Here is a 16,299-nt window from a genome sequence, read left to right as displayed (position 1 = left end):
TATAGTAATCAGTACCCCAGATCTTCTCTTTGGTTTAGTCATTTAATTTCTCATCCTGTGACCCCTGTCCTTTTTTATAAGACATTTGACCCCAGAAAACTGAATGGGATGGAATGATTTCTTCAGGCAATGGGAGATATCTATAAAAGAACATTTCTTTTTTTTTTTTTGAGACGGAGTTTCGCTCTTGTTACCCAGGCTGGAGTGCAATGGTGCGATCTCGGCTCACTGCAACCTCCGCCTCCTGGGCTCAGGCAATTCTCCTGCCTCAACCTCCTGAGTAGCTAGGATTACAGGCACGTGCCACCATGCCCAGCTAATTTTTTGTATTTTTAGTAGAGACGGGGTTTCACCATGTTGACCAGGATGGTCTCAATCTCTTGACCTCGTGATCCACCCGCCTCGGCCTCCCAAAGTGCTGGGATTACAGGCTTGAGCCACCGCGCCCGGCCTAAAAGAACATTTCTTTATGTATTTGTTTATTAATTTCATTTTTATACATTAAATTTTCCAGATTATATATTGATCAACCTATACAAATAATAATTGCCTAACTCTCAAGTTTGGTTTTGGGGGGCTTTATTTTACTTATTTATTTTGACACAGGGTCTCACTCTGGTACCCAGGCTGGAGTGCAATGGCATGATTACAGCTCACTGTAGGCTTATGGGGCTCAAGCAGTCATCCCACCTCAGCCTCCCTAGTAGGTGGGAATACAGGCCCATGCCACCACACCAGCTAAGTTTTGTATTTTTTGTAGAAACAGTGTTTCGCCATGTTGCCTAGGCTGGTCTCGAACTCCTGAGCTCAAGTGGTCCTCCCATCTCAGCCTCCAAAGTGCTGGGATTATAGGTGTGAGCCACCGGACATGGCCAAAAGATAAGAAATGTTCTAAGTAGAGAAGAGATTGATGGGGTTATGTTTTTTGGAGAGGTGGGGTTTTGCCTGAGCTCAAGAACTTCCACCTCGGCCTCCCAAAGTTCTGGTGTTACAGGCATGAACCACTGCACCCAGCTGTTCTGAGCTTTTAAAGCAAACTCTTGGGGAGTGGAGACATCTATCGATGTGCAGAAAATCTGATTTAGGGAATATTGATTCACAAATAGTGAATTTTTTGTTTGATTTTTGTTTTGTTTTTTTGAGGTGGAGTCTTGCTTCGGTACCTAGGCTGGTCTTGAACTCCTGGGCTCAAGTTATCTTCCCACCTCAGCCCCCTGAGCAGCTGGGACTATATAGGCACACACCACGGCACCAGACAAAATAGTAATTTTTTTTTTTCTTTTTTTTTTTGGACACAGAGTCTCACTCTGTTGCCCAGGCTGGAGTGCAGTGGCATGACCTGGGCTCAGTGCAACCTCTACCTCCCAGGTTTAAGCAATTGTCCTGCCTTGGCTTCCCAAGTAGCTGGGACTACAGGCACAGTGGTCACGGCTGGCTAATTTTTGTATTTTCAGTAGAGATGGGGTTTTGCCATATTGGCCAGGCTGGTCTTGAATTCCTGACCTCAAGTGATCTGCTTGCCTCGGCCTCCCAAAATGCTGGGTTTACAGGCGTGACCCACCTTGCTCAGCCCACAATATGAATTTTTAAAAACTGGTTCACTCAAATGTATGTGTTATTAAAGTATTTCTGGGTGGGGCAATGATAAACATAGCTTGTATTAGTTTCCTAGAGCTGCCATGAAAAAGTACCAAAACCAGGGTGGCTTAAAACAACAGAAATTATTGTTTCACAGTTCTGGAAGCTAGAAGTTTGAAATCAGGGTATCGATAGTGTAAGGCTGTCCAAAAGGATGGAGAGGCAGACCCAGGATCAGGCTTAGCAAGTTTCTTTCAACCTGCCAGGCTGGCTACCTCACCACAGACAGTGAAGGCAGCGACCTGGCTTACAGACTATGGGAGTTATATAGGGGGCTTGCAGGTAGCCAGGTGCTCTTCTAAGAAAAATCTCATCTTGGTTCTCAGGGGCCAACATTCTACTTAATTGGTCAACACCCTGGGTTAGAGAGCCGGGTTCGACCACATCCTGGAACCTAGGTGCCCTGTTTACAAGGCTTGAGGCTGTTTTTGTTATGAGCTCGGCTTAGCAGGGGAGAGTGGGGAGGAGGTCTATGGGCTTGCCTTGCTGTGACCCTAACATTCCAGCCTTTTGTTATATATAAAAGAAAGGGAAAAGGGGCGCCATTTGTTTCTAGCTACTTCATGCTGAGTAGGGACGCTGGTTGGGGTGAGGCTGGCTTGCAAGTTGGTAGTCCTAGAACACCATCATGTCTCGCATTGTGCCGCAGGTAAAAGCTTGTGATTGATTCTGCAAAAATTGGGTGAAAAGGCATAAGAGGCAAGGGCCAAAGACCAAGAGGAGGAAGAGTTATAGCAGGGCCGAGGAGGGGAAGCAGCCAAGGGGCCCAGGAGCTGAGACACCAACCGGGCCAGGAGGGCCAGGCAGAAGAATTGTTTTTGGTTTTGTTTCTGGGTTTGGTCTTTGAGCTTTTTGATAGCATTTTGTACTAACCTAGATTTATTGAGGTAGAAACAGCATTTTTTATTTAAAAAGAGTCAGAGACTTCCTTTTTCAGCAGTGAAGAGATCTAGGCCTCTGTGGTTTTTGTAGCGTGTCTGCTGTTAAACAGCCTAGTTGCTTTTGGAGGTGAGTGCTGGAGTTTGCTAACTTTTTTTAAGTGACAATTGGAAGTTTGGGAGAGTGACTGGAAATATGATAATGAGGTTCTTAGGCTTCCTGCTTCTAACCTGACACTAGTTGTGACTTTAATGGCTACTAATAAGGGAGTGAGCAGTATTGTTTTTTTTCGGAGCGGGGCAGGTGTGTGGTGTTGCAGGGACAGGGACCTTTTCGGTTTGGCTTGACAAGGTTAATGTTGGTAAGGTAGACTAGGGTGCAAGTACCTGTCTAGTTGGTAGGGAGACAAGTAGGTTGTGGATTCACAGAGGAACAAGATGCCCAAGGTGTTAATGTAAACAGACAAGTGGATTGAAAATAGGTGTTGGAGTGTGTAGCTTCCTTGTTTGGAGGGTCCAGCTTTAGTAACCTAGAGTGAGGAGGAGAGAGAGACCCCTTTGAGAGCTCCTGTCTGGGGAAGGGGTTTCCATGTTGAGAGGCAGTAGAGGAAGTAATGCGGAGGGGCTGGTTAAAGAGGCCATTAGCTTCAGGGGAAGCTGAATAATTTACTTGGAGTGAGGTATGGGAAGAGGAATGGGAGATGGTTTGAGTTGAGCCACAGGCGGAGGGAGGGATGCTGCCTACACGTATATGTTTGTTGGAAAAGGTAACACATAAGGGGGCTTAGCCAAGTTTTGGGGTGTGGAGGGTTGTGGGACTTTGGGAGAGCAGAGGCAGTGGGGCTGACTGACTGTTAAAAGAGTTAGGACCTTGAGGAAGAATTGGAGTCTGTATCTGGGGGAAGGAGTTGATAGGGGTTGTATGGGGAGGTGGCCTCTTTTAGAGGGTTTATGAGGTGGCTGATAGAGTCCTATGGATAGTTAAACTCTTTCTGCAGATGAGCAAGAAGTAGGTAAGACTTTTAGTGTGATAAATAGGTAGGGGAAGAGAAGTAAGGGCGAAGGAGAAGGTACAGGGGGCAGGCACTGATAAGAGATGTTAGATTTTCCCTGGTTTATTCTTGAGGGAGGATGAGTTTTTTATTTTTGACTATCCAGTTCCCTTGGAAGGAGGTTCCTGGCTGTAACATGAAGCTTTCTCAGTGGGGGAATACTGGGGTTAGGTTGTAGGGGTGATGAGGAGAGGGGCAGGGGCAGAGGAAAGAGAGGCTTCTTTTGCTGCCTCATCTGCTTTTCTGTTTGCTCTTGAGATTTTATCGGATCCTGTTTGGTGTCCTTGGAGGTGTATAACTCCTGCCTTAGCTGGGAGTTGTGCAGCTTGGAGGAGTTGGTAAATAAGAGGACCATTAGTGATGCGGGTTCTTGCCTTGAATGGGAGGAGGACATCGAGGCATGATAAGGAAAGGGTGTGAGAAAATGGTATTAGATAGGGAGCAAGTGAGGGGTTTGGTGGGTTCAAGATAAGTCCATCAACCTCTACAACTGAGACCTGTGAGGGATGAGTTCGTCCTGAAAATTTAAGTAAAGCCGAGTAGGTGACCTTGATATTGATTGAAAAAAAAGATTGGCTTACCTGCTACTGACAGAATTACCCTGGGCTCCGATACAGTGATGGTGGATGGGGCCAGGGACCCTGGGCCCCGTCAGTCTTCAGCGGCTAAGCCAAGGAGCTGTGGGAGTGCAAGCGATTCTTCACCTTTTGTCTTGGTGAAGGGGTTACGGGTTGGAGGTACAGGCTTTTCTGTCTGCCTGTTGAGAGGGCAATCAGACTTCCAGTGGCCTGTCTGCTGGCAGACGGGGCAAGGGCTTTTTGGCGCCTGTGGCTTGGGACATGCCTGCACCTAATGGCTTTCCTTGCTGCCCTTGAAACATGCCCTCGGAGGTGTACTGCTATAGGCTCTTTTGTGCCCCTGGGTGCCGTAGCCAGGCTGTTCAGTTTGGCAAATGGCTGCTGATAGAAGCTGGTATTTAGCACGATCTCTTTGGGCCTTGTCTGTTTTACTTCGTTTATCCCTGTTATTGAAGACCTTGAAGGCCAGGTTAAGGAGGTCTTTTTGTGGGGTTTGAGGGCCATCTTCAGCCTTTTTGAGTTTCGTCAGATGTCTGGAGCAGAATAGGAGATAAAATGAGTGTTAAGAACTATGGTGGCTTCTTGATGGTAGGATTAACACAGGTGTATTTTTGGAGGGCCTTTGTAAGGTGGGAAAGAAACTGGGCAGGATTTTTGTCTCCCTTTTGGGAAACTTGAGTTTTTCAAAATTCATAGCCTTATGGGCAGCTTTGTTAAGGCCTTCAATAAGGCAAGTACTTATATGGTTATGGGACTCTTGGCCTGGATCTGTGGGCTGGTATTCCTAGGCTGGCTTTTCCCTGAATGGTGGCGGCTCCTACAGGCTTAGTAGGATTTTGCCAATGAAGATTGTCAACAGGTGCTTGGGCTGTGAGCCACACTCTTTCCTTCTTTTTTGGAAGGAGGGTAGAAGAGAGGATAATATAGAGATTATGCCAAGTGAGTTCATAAGACTGGGTAAGATATTTAAATTCTTTGACGTAAGTGTCTGGATTGGAGGAGAAGGACTCGAGACGCTTTTTGATTTGGGAGAGATCAGATAGAGAGAAGGGGACATGAACACAGACAATGCCTTCCATCCCTGCCACTTCTCTAAGGGGAGTAAGGGAGCTGGCTGCGGGGGATACCAGGTCCTGGAGCAGGTGTGGGCTAGAGATGGAGAGGAGTCAGAGTCAGAAGCAGGGGGATTGGAGAGAGGAGAGGACAAGAGGAGAGCTGGAGTTGGGGCATAAGGCAGAGGCCCAGGGTGTCCTGATGGAGGCTCGGGGCGTTGGCTAGGAGGAGGGAGGTCAGCTGGATGGAAAGAGGACGCATCATCCCCCACTCTGTGGGAGGGGTTGAGTCAGGTTTTGAGTGGGCGAGGGGGATTTGGAAAGTAGAGCAGGACTAACAGAGAGCAGGCGGTTCCAGAGAGTAAAGAAAGCCTGAACATAGAGAACCTCAGACCATTTACCAGACCGAAATTGTCAAGGTCCCGGAGAATATTGAAATCGAAAATACCATTCCCAGGCCCCTGAGAACCATTATCTAATTTATATTGGGGCCAGGCCATATTACAATAGAAAATTAATCTTCTTGGGCCTGACTTCAGACCAGGGACCAAGGGTGTCCAAATTTCGGAGGAGGCATCCTAAGGGGGTAGTCTTAGATGGAATGAACTGTCTGGACCCCATAGTGAAAGACCGGAAGAGGAGGAGGAGGCTGCCGAGGAGAAGGAAGACAGGAGAGAGCGTTCTCTGCCCTGTTTTCTCTACCTGAGACAGTGAATTCGAAACAGTCACTGTCGAATTAGGCGTCCCCAAGGTGACAGGACTGAGGTCCCTGGGGCTGGAAGGGTGTCCTCAGCCTAGCGCTGGAACTTTCGGACAGAAAACGAACAGTCAAGAAACCCGAACAGAGGCAAAACCTCTATTCAGCTTACTGCTGGGAGGTGATGATTTGGATGAGATAACCGCAGTTGCCAATGGAGGTCTGGGGTTTCCCTCCTGGGTCTGGAAAGGGGTTCGGAATGGGGAGGCTAGCGGGGGGAAGAGAGAGAGAGAGAGAGAAAGAGCAGCCAGCACCTACTCCCGTCCCAGGTTTCAGCACCAAAATGCAAGGTTGACCAAAAGGATGGAGAGGCAGACCTAGGGTCAGATTTAGCAAGTTTATTTCCACCTGCCAGGCTGGCTGCCTCATCACAGGCAGTGAAGGCAGGAGCCTGGCTTACAGACTATGGGGGTTATATAGGGGGGTTGCAGGTAGCGAGGTGTTATTCTAAGAAAAACCGTATCTTGGTTCTCAGGGGCCAACATTCTACTTAATTAGGTCACATCCTGGGTTCAAGAGCTGGGTGTGACCACATCCTGTAACCTAGGTACCCTGTTTACAAGGCTTGAGACTTGTTTTTGTTATGAGCTCGGCTTAGCAGGGGAGAACAGGAAGGGGATCTATGGGCTTGCCTTGCTGTGACCCTAACAAATAGGGTCATGATGTCTCTGGCAACTCTAGGGGAAAATACTTCCTTACCTGTTCTGGCTTCTGGTGTTCACCTGCAATCTTTAGCACTTCTTGACTTACAGCTGCATGACTCCAGTCACACAGCACCTTTTCCTTGTGTATTTTCCCTTTATATTCCCTCTGTGCATGTCTGTCTTTGTCTTCAGATTTTCCCTTTTGTAAGTACACCAGTCATACTGCATTGGGACCCAACGTGATTTTTTTTTTTTAATGAGAAATTCACATTTATCTGCCTTCAACTACTTATCCTATATGTGTTTTAAATTTAGAAGTATTACATTTCTGCAACCAGGTAGTCCTAGGTTTAAAATAATTTCTATTTGACGGAAAGTGCCTATGGAATCCTTAACTTGGTACAGATATGCAGTTGTTTGTTTGAGGGAGTGGCAACTTTAATTCTGTTAAGATCGTAAACTTTTCATAGCTTTGGAATGAAAATGAGAATTTGTCATTAGTTTTAAATTTCTTGAACACCAGTATTTATCCAGTTGATAAATAACATATTTTCTTTTTCTTTATTCCATATGTGGTGACTAATCTCAGCCTTAATACTTAGAATTTTAAACATTTCATTTGGGTGTTCTAGATACTCACTGAATAAACTTTACTAAAGTTGGAAAGTATATTTTTCACTAATCTAACAAAAATTAAATTTTAGCAGGCTCTAAGCAGAATAAATTCCCTGACAAAAGAAAAAGGAACTCTGTGGACTCAGATCTGAAAAGCACAAGAGAATCTATGACACCAAAAGCAAAAGAGTCCTTCCTTGAGAAGCGTCCTGAGGGACCACATCAGAAAGAAAAATTTATAAGACATATTGCACTGAAGACACCTGGTGATGTGTTGCGCTTAGAAGACATATCCAAGGAACCGAATTATGAAACTGATTGCTCTTCTGCAGGCTTGGCACCTTCAAATTCTGGCCACCATTCTTCCAGGAATAGTGACCAAATCCGAATGGCTAGTACCAAAGAGACTAAGATGCAGAAACCCCACTTACCTTTACCTCAGGAAAAGTCTGCAATTAAAAAAGCTAGCAACCTTCAGAAAAATAAAACCGCTAGCTCCATAACATCAAAGGAGACAAAACTACCTTTACTTTCCCATGTTCCAAGTGCTGGTTCCTCTCGGGTGCCATTAAATGCTAAAAATTGTACTCCTCCAGTTTCTAAAAAAGATAAAGAGCGTTCCTCATCTAAAGAATGTTCTGGGCATTCTACAGAATCCACCAAACACAGGGAACACAAAGCAAAGACTAATAAGGCCGATTCTAATGTATCTTCAGGGAAATTTTCTGGGGGATCTTTGCGCTCAGAATATGGCACTTCTACAAAGTCTCCCCCAGCTGCTTTGGAAGTTGTGTCATGTATCCCAAGCCCTCCGGCACCTTCAGATAAAGCCCCTTCAGAAAAAGAGAGTTCAGGAAATTCTAATGCGGGTAGCAATGCACTGAAAAGAAAACTAAGGGGTGATTTTGATAGTGATGAAGAAAGTTTAGGTTACAACCTAGACAGTGATGAGGAAGAGGAAACATTAAAATCACTGGAAGAAATAATGGCTTTGAACTTCAATCAGACTCCTGCAACTACAGGAAAGCCTCCTGCTCTTTCCAAGGGGCTTAGATCCCAGTCATCAGACTATGCAGTAAGTAGTTCGTGACATTTATCTTTACTTGAAGAGGGAAAGATGATTAGTGAAAGGGGTGGATTATTGGAACTTACTTTAAAACTTAATGTTTACTGTAACCGATAATTGGACTGAAAATGGAGTAATTCTTGTTTGGTAAATGAGTTTTCATTATCTTTAGTTTTATTACTGTGAATCAGTGGTCTCCAAACTCTTTCGATCACACACACTTCTGTGAGTAAACAATTTTTGAGCATGTACCCCAACATATGTGTATACCTTTAGATTATATATATTTACCACTATAATACTGTGTACTTTCTAAAGCATATGCAAAAACAGAATTTAAAAGGAAGAAGAAGAAAAAAATAACTATTTTCCTATAGAAGTTATGTAGAAGTTACTATAGACTAAGTTCTACTGGAGTTTCTATAGAAGTTCCATATAAATAGAAGTTCTATTATTTTCTTCCTGCACCCCAATGGATCACCTTGCACACCCCCTGCTTTGGAGACCACATCTGTAAATGAAGGTAGAGTGTAGAAATGTTGTTGATTGTGGTGTGCAATTTTATTTATAAAGTGCTTCATTCTATCTTGGGAATAAGCTGAATTCTAGGATGTCTGTAAAATTTGGTGGGGAAGGTGTTAATAGTCCATGGTAACACCTAAAAATTAGTAGTTTGCTTCTACTAAAATCGAATTTGAAAGTAAAGACAAGGTAGCCACAGAATTCTTAAGTGTTTGCAGTCAGATCTCAAAGTTAGCAGGGTTTTATAAGTACTTTCCTAATAGGTAGTAAAATCTAATTGTTTGCAATGCAAAATAATAGATTTAAAGCATGATGGTGAAAATTATCCTTTAAGAAAGGTGTTATCCTGTCCCAGATTATAGAAATAGAAAATAGTCTTTACTATCCTTAATTACTTAAAACATCCCAGTTCTACTGAGACATGTAGTAAAGTATTTCTAAATTTTCTTCTTCTTTTAGGAACCTGTTCATTCTGGAACTTACACAAATACCTTAGAGCGTCTAGTGAAGGAGATGGAAGACACACAAAGGTTTGTTAGCATAAAGATTAATTTGCTAAATTTAACATTCTGCTTGTGTGGCTTACTTTTAATTTACCTTTTTTAAAAATCATGAGAAATTAGCATGCATTTTAGGCTAGTATCATTTTGATAGTTCTGTTGTCAACTGTGTTAGAGTAAGATATGTTGGCCGGACACAGGGGCTCCCACCTGTAATCACACCACTTGGGAGACCCAGGCAGGAAGATTACTTGAGTCCAGGAGTTCAAGGCTGCAGTGAGTCGTGATGGTGCCACTTCACTCCAGCCTGGGTGGCAGAGCGAGACTCAATCTCAAATGAAAAAAAAAAAGAGGCCAGGTGTGTTGGATTACTAACATAATCCAGTACTTTAGGAGGCCAAGGCAGAGTTTGAAACCAGCCTGGGCAACATGTTGAAACCCCATCTCTACAAAAAATACAAAAATTGGCCAGACATGGTGCCACACGCCTGTGGTCCCAGCAACCACACAGGCTGAGGTGGGAGGATCACCTGATCCCAAGGAAATCAAGGCTGCAGTGAGCTGTGATTGTACCTCTGCACTCCAGGCTGGGTGACAGAATGAGACCCCATCTCAAAAAAAAAAAAAAAAATAAGATGGGCTTTCTTGTTCATAGACTGGATCAAAAGATCCAGGTTTTTATATTATACTGCACTAACTAATGATATAAATTCCTTCTGTTTATTACAACTAGTATCATAGCTGAAATTCTTGATCAAAAGCATGGGTAGAATTTTGTGTGTGTGTTTTTTTATGGAAAATACATATAAAATTTACCATTTTAAACAATTTTACATGTACAGTTTAGTGGCATTAAGTATAGTTATATGTTGTACAACTGTTACCACCATCTAGCTGCACAACTTTTCATCTTTCCAAACTGAAACTCCATACCCATGAAACAATAACTCCCCATTCTCCCCTTCCTCCCACCTTCAGCAACTACCCTTCTACTTTGTCTATGAAATTGACTGTTTTAGGTACCTAAAATATAAGTGGTATTATATTTGTCCTTTTATGACTGTCTTATTTCATTTAGGACAGTATCTTCAGAGTTCATTCATATTGTAGCATGTGTCAGAATTCCCATTCTTTTTAAAGCTGATTATTTCATTGTATTATGTATATACACATTTTTTTCCTCATCTATCAGTGGACCTTTGGATTGCTTCCACTTTTTGGCTACTGAGAATAATGCTGCTATGAACATGGGTATACAAATATTTCTTCAAGTCTCTCCTTTGAATTCTGTTAGGCATATACATGTAAGCGGACTTACTGGATTCTATGGTAATTCCATTTAAATTTTTGAGGAACCACCACAGTTTTTCACAATGGCTGCACCACTGCACACCTGCACCGACAATGAATAAGGGTTCCAGTGTCTCCACATCTTAGCCAACATGTTATTTTTTTCTTTGTTTTTCATTTGTTTGTTTTGATAATAGCCATCCTAATAGTAAAGTGGTATCCCTATTGTTTGGTTTGCCTTCCCTGGTGGCTAATAATATTAACATCTTTTCATGTGCTTTTTGGCCATTTGTATAACTTCTTTGGAGAAACCTGTTTTCCAATTTTGTGCCTGTTTTTAATTGGGTTGTTTGGTGCGGGAAGGGTTTGTTCACACAGGTAGAATTTTCTGAAGTATTTCTAAATATTTCTATCAAGTTACTCTTGAGAAAGAAGTTTAGAATTATGATGAACACCTCCCCCACACACATGCACATGCATGAGAGGGAGATATCAGAAAGCTGAGGCTTGTAATGATCTTAATGAAATTTATGTGACTTTATGGTCAGGTTTTGCTAATAAGAGAGGAAAAATATATTCCTTATTAATTCAAAGAATATCCTTGAACAGCCTGGAGAACTTCACTAACAGCTCAGCTGACTTCATTACATAAAAGTTGGTATGTGCTACATGTCTCAAACTTGATAAGTAGATAACTTTAGGAATTTTGCAGATGATTAATAGTTCAAAAGCTTCCCCATCTCTGAATTTAATTAGAGAACTTATCTGTATTGTAAAATTCTTTAACCATTTCATGAATTCATATGATCTATGATACGAAATCTGAAGTTCCTCCTTTAAAATCAAGCACTTCACAAATGAAAGACAGGGTACTAGTTAAATCAAATGATTGACCCTTTTCTGTAATGATAGAACAGTACATTTACTAGTTATTTACTCTTCAGCTGTACTTATCTACTGTGTAAGGCTGGGGCTAAGAACCTTGTTTAAAATAACTTAATCTTGGAGAGGCAGTATAAGTAAGGACTCTGGAGCTAGACTCTCTTGCTATGAATCCCACATTTTTGCATTACAAGCTCTTGCAAGTTACTTTGCTTTTCTAGTATCTGTTTCCTTATCTATAAAATGGGTAATAAACTACTATATGGGGTTGTTGTGAGAGTTAAAAGAGCTAATATATAAAGCCCTTAGTACAGTGCCTGTCACATGTTAAGTGCTTAGTAAGTGTTAGGTGTTGTGGTGATGATGATGACAGCCACAACTACTGCTGCTAGAAAGCCTAGTTAACATTATCAGGTTGTTGGGCATCTAGAAGGCAAATGAACTTTAAAGCTTAGAGAGGATAATCAAATTAGTGATGTTTACTCTTTGCCATTTTCCTTTCCATTCTCTAAATGGTTTGGACAGATCATTCTTGAAGTTCTAGCTTTAGGAACACTATTCTAATGCCACACTGGTAACTGGGTAAAAGCCTAGCACCTAAAATACATCTGTTTTTGTGAAAATTGTGTATCATTTACTTGGTATATTCTCCAAGGAAGAAAGAAAGAAAGAAAGAAAGAGAAAATTATATATCATGATGTATTTGGAACACATAATTTGACCTATAGTATAACAAAATTTGTCATACTAAGGGTTTTCTTTGTGCTGCTTTTAGATATAAAGACTTTTAAAATTTTTTTAGAGTAAACTTAGAACATTCTTTCCAATTCTCAGGCTAGATGAACTGCAGAAGCAACTACAAGAAGACATAAGGCAAGGCCGAGGCATTAAATCCCCACTCAGAATTGGAGAAGAAGACAGTACAGATGATGAGGATGGCCTCTTAGAAGAGCACAGGTACAGCATTTTTCATAATGTATTTTACCCTATTAAGTTTTTACATTTTTTAGTTTTGTTTTTGTAAAATAAACAGTCAATTGATGGCTGTAAGTGAATAGTCTTTGATGGGTTTCTAATCTGTCTGTGATGGGTTTGAAAGGCAAATGTTAGGGCCAAGTTACATCTTTTATTTTTTCTCCTAGTTACTGTTTCTTTTCACACAGACACAATTAGTGGCTTTTGACTAACAACTACAAAAAGTGGAAGAAGCAAAGCATACTTTTCTCATGCTAGTCTTCTACTTTGGGATTAACACTGCTTTAAAAAATAGTTTTCTTTGCACCCAGCTTGTGAATACAAAACTATATGTAGTGTTGCAATTTGGTATTGATTGACTTTTTTTTAATGTTTCAGGGAATTTTTAAAGAAATTTTCAGTTACAATTGATGCTATTCCTGATCATCATCCAGGTGAAGAAATATTTAACTTCCTGAATTCTGGAAAAATTTTCAATCAGTATACCTTGGATTTAAGAGACTCTGGTTTTATCGGACAAAGTGCTGTAGAAAAACTTATTCTTAAGTAAGTAGAAAAATAGACATTTTACTTTTACATGTATAAAATGTTACTCTAAAAGACTTCTGACTCATGTAATCTTCTAAAAAGTTAATTTCTATTATGACCTATCAAGTTTCCTAATCCTCTTATTACTATTGAGCTTTATGTTTTCTTCTTTAATTATAGGAAGCAGTGTAGGATAGTTGTTTGACATATTGCATGACTTTAATAATTAGGATTAAGTTTAGTATATAATAACAGTGACTATCAAAATAACAGTGGTTTAAACAAGAAGTATATTTGAAAGAAATATAAAAGTAGGAAGTCCAGGGCTGGAGTGCTGGTTTTACCATATAATCTTTCTTTTCCACCGTTCTTAGCACCTAGCTTCTAATAGCTCAGAGCTCCAGTCTTTATGTTCAAATTCCCAGAAATTCCACACAACATTTCCACACACTAGGTTAGGTTGATAGAATTTAGTCAATATGGCCACACTTGGCTACAAGGGAAGCCAAAGAGTGATGTTTATTTCAGGAGGCCTGTGTTTGCAGCTACAAATCAGGGTTCAGTCACCAAGAAAAAAGGCAAAAGTAGATGCTGAGGTGTGCAACTAGTAATCTCTACCATAGTGCCCAAACTGATCTAATTTCTCTCAGTGCGCAATACCTGAGGTCTGGGGAGATCACATCAGTTCTGGTGCCAATATTTTGAAGTACTTACCCAGTCTCAGACTTGATAGGCTCTCTCTCAACACTACCAGCAAATGTAGCTTTATCCGCCAGTTAAATGTGGAGCCAGGCCAACAGATGGGATCAGCTTTAGGCCATCAGTTGAGTTTATTTTATGAGTAACTCATCCATATTGGTGTAGAGCCCACCTCCATGGACTGAAGATGGTTTGCTTGCTCACTTCCCTGATTATGTCAGATGTGGTGGTGGTGATGGAAGTACTTTGCCATGAAGTTAATAGTCATGTTGATTTTACTTTATTTTTTCAGATCAGGAAAAACAGATCAGATTTTTTTGACAACACAAGGTTTCCTTACGTCTGCTTATCACTATGTCCAGTGTCCTGTACCTGTGTTAAAGTGGCTGTTTCGGGTAAGAGGAATGTTTGGAGGCTTATAGTTGCCTCCCTACTATATTTCTAAGTAAAAAACTTTTACATATAGTTTTATTTCCACATTACTGTAGAAAAAATTAATGTAGCACATCAAACTCCTGATGTCAGTGGCTTAGAATGTGGCAAAAAGAGTCAATGTAAAGAGATTATAAAGGAAGTGAGAATGTGGATAGTTGTACAGGACAGTCCGTGTTTCCTAATCCTCTTATTAGGTCTGATTCCTGATCAGAATCAGACCTAATTGCTCCTTGAATTGATTGAAGAAATTAAATATTTATTCACCTGGATGATGATCAGGTGCCTGAACCCTTCATCACACTGGTAAATCTCTATTATAGTTAGTTTTAGAAGGAGCCTTCTAATGCTTACATGCCTACATTTCTTTTTAACTTTCTGGTTTTTGCCCCACCCCTCCCTAACTTTTTTTTTCATGTTTATGGCCGTACCTATATATATTTTCAGAATTTTAATTGTATACTAATATTTCCCCAGTCATATGTATAGGTTTTTATTTTTTGGATACAAATCGAACTGAGTGTTTGTTTTCCCCATTCATATTTAACGTTTAAATCCACTTAAATAATTATCTTAAATTTAAGATAAGATAATTCAAGAAAGTTAATTCAGTTGGTAACTTTTAAAATATCAGTGGTTATCACTGATGCAATGTATAGTCCTGGTGTAACTCTAGATACTTTGGACCTTCATGCAGATCATCGTAGAAGTTTCTTACTCTTGACATTCGTAACGGCCGGGTGCAGTGGCTCATGCCTGTAATCCCAGCACTTTGGGAAGCCAAGGCAGGCAGATCACTTGAGGTCAGGAGTTCGAGATCAGCCTGGCCAACATGGCAAAACCCTGTCTCTACTAAAAATACAGAAATTACCCAGGCGTGGTAGCGCGTGTCTGTAATCACAGCTACTCAGGAGGCTGAGGCAGGAGAATTGCCTGAACCCAAGAGGTAGAGGTTACAGTGAGCCAAAATTGTGCCACTGCATTCCAGCCTGGGGGATAGAGCGAAACTCTGTCTCTGAAAAAAAAGACATTTGTATGGGAGGGCATGGAAGGGGCTTTTTCCAGTATAATAGTTTCTGTCTCAGCAAGTACTGTAGTAATTACCCAGTTAGATTGGAATTATCCTTCTTCCAAAGACAAGAACGATTATGAATGACAAGTTATTCTTGGCAGTGGCTCATGCCTGTAATTCTAGCACTTTGGAATACCAAGGCAGGAGGATTGCTTGAGACCAGGAGTTCGAGAGCAGCCTGGGCAACTTAGCAAGACCACATCTATTTAAAAAAAAAAAAAAGTTATTCTCAGGTTACTGAGTGTTCCACTTTAATAAAATCCTAAATGTATGAAAAATATACATTCGGGAAAAAGGAATCATATTGTAAAAGAGTCCTTTACAATATGTGAGTGTTTGCCCCAGAAATCCTATAACAAAAAGGAAAAAGTATCGATGGTATCAAAGAACTACAGCTATTATATATGAAGCGAAAGTGGGAAAAACATGGAGTTTCTACTCTGGGCTTTATAAGAGCATTTCAAGGAATCTCGTAGTTGGTGAGAACTGGAGAGATATTCCAGTACAGCCTTGCGTTCATTGTTTCATGTAGTTGGCATATTGAGTGCCAGCTGTGCCAGTCACTGGAGAGAACAGCAATGAAGAAAATCAGTGTCTCTGATCTCATGAGGCCCACATGCTAATATAGAGGCGATAGACAATAAACAAGTTTGTGTGTGTGTACACATTTATAAGTGTATTATGTCAGATAAGTGCTATGAAGAAAATGTAGGGTAAGGTAGAGAGAGTACCAGGGTGAGAGAGAAAGTTTGCGTTTTTAAAGTATAAAGTCATTGAAAGTTTTGCTGTTAAGGTAAGATCCAAGTAAAGGAGTAGCTTGTCAATGTCACTCCTAAATTGTTCCTTCACTGCCCCCTGACCTCCACCGAAAGTGGATGGACACATGCTCCAGGTAAGGCCTGTCTTACCAGCGGTTTTCAGTGAGACTCTTACCCATCTGAAAAAACCTACAGATTTCTACTTAGTACAATTCAAAACTAATCACACCATTGCACTCCAGCCTGAGCAACACATCGAGACCCCATCTCAGAAAAGCCCCCAAAACTTCTTTACTGTTACGCCAGGGCTTCATTATTCTCTAACTGTATATATCGTTTCTTTTTTTTTTTTTTTTTTTTT

General features: G+C 41.2%; 1 protein-coding gene across 5 annotated transcripts in view; it reads left to right on the top strand.

The window, feature by feature from the left end:
- The window catches only part of SLF2 (SMC5-SMC6 complex localization factor 2), a 61,189-nt gene that overhangs the window by 9,177 nt on the left and 35,713 nt on the right, over positions 1–16,299 (top strand). For 4 of the 5 annotated variants that reach the window (XM_037739520.1, XM_017531233.1, XM_017531235.2 and 1 more), the window contains exons 5-9: positions 7,304–8,289; positions 9,262–9,332; positions 12,309–12,431; positions 12,828–12,995; positions 13,969–14,071. In XM_037739520.1, coding sequence (XP_037595448.1) covers positions 7,304–8,289; positions 9,262–9,332; positions 12,309–12,431; positions 12,828–12,995; positions 13,969–14,071 — 1,451 coding nt within the window. The remainder of the gene's footprint in view (positions 1–7,303; positions 8,290–9,261; positions 9,333–12,308; positions 12,432–12,827; positions 12,996–13,968; positions 14,072–16,299) is intronic. The other variant, XM_017531234.2, reaches the window with a different exon arrangement.

This window comes from Cebus imitator, unplaced genomic scaffold (genome assembly GCF_001604975.1).
Source record: "Cebus imitator isolate Cc_AM_T3 unplaced genomic scaffold, Cebus_imitator-1.0 Scaffold71, whole genome shotgun sequence".
NCBI lineage: Eukaryota > Metazoa > Chordata > Mammalia > Primates > Cebidae > Cebus > Cebus imitator.
The sequence above is the reverse complement of the archived record's forward strand: the minus strand, read 5'-3'. Positions and strand labels throughout refer to the sequence as shown.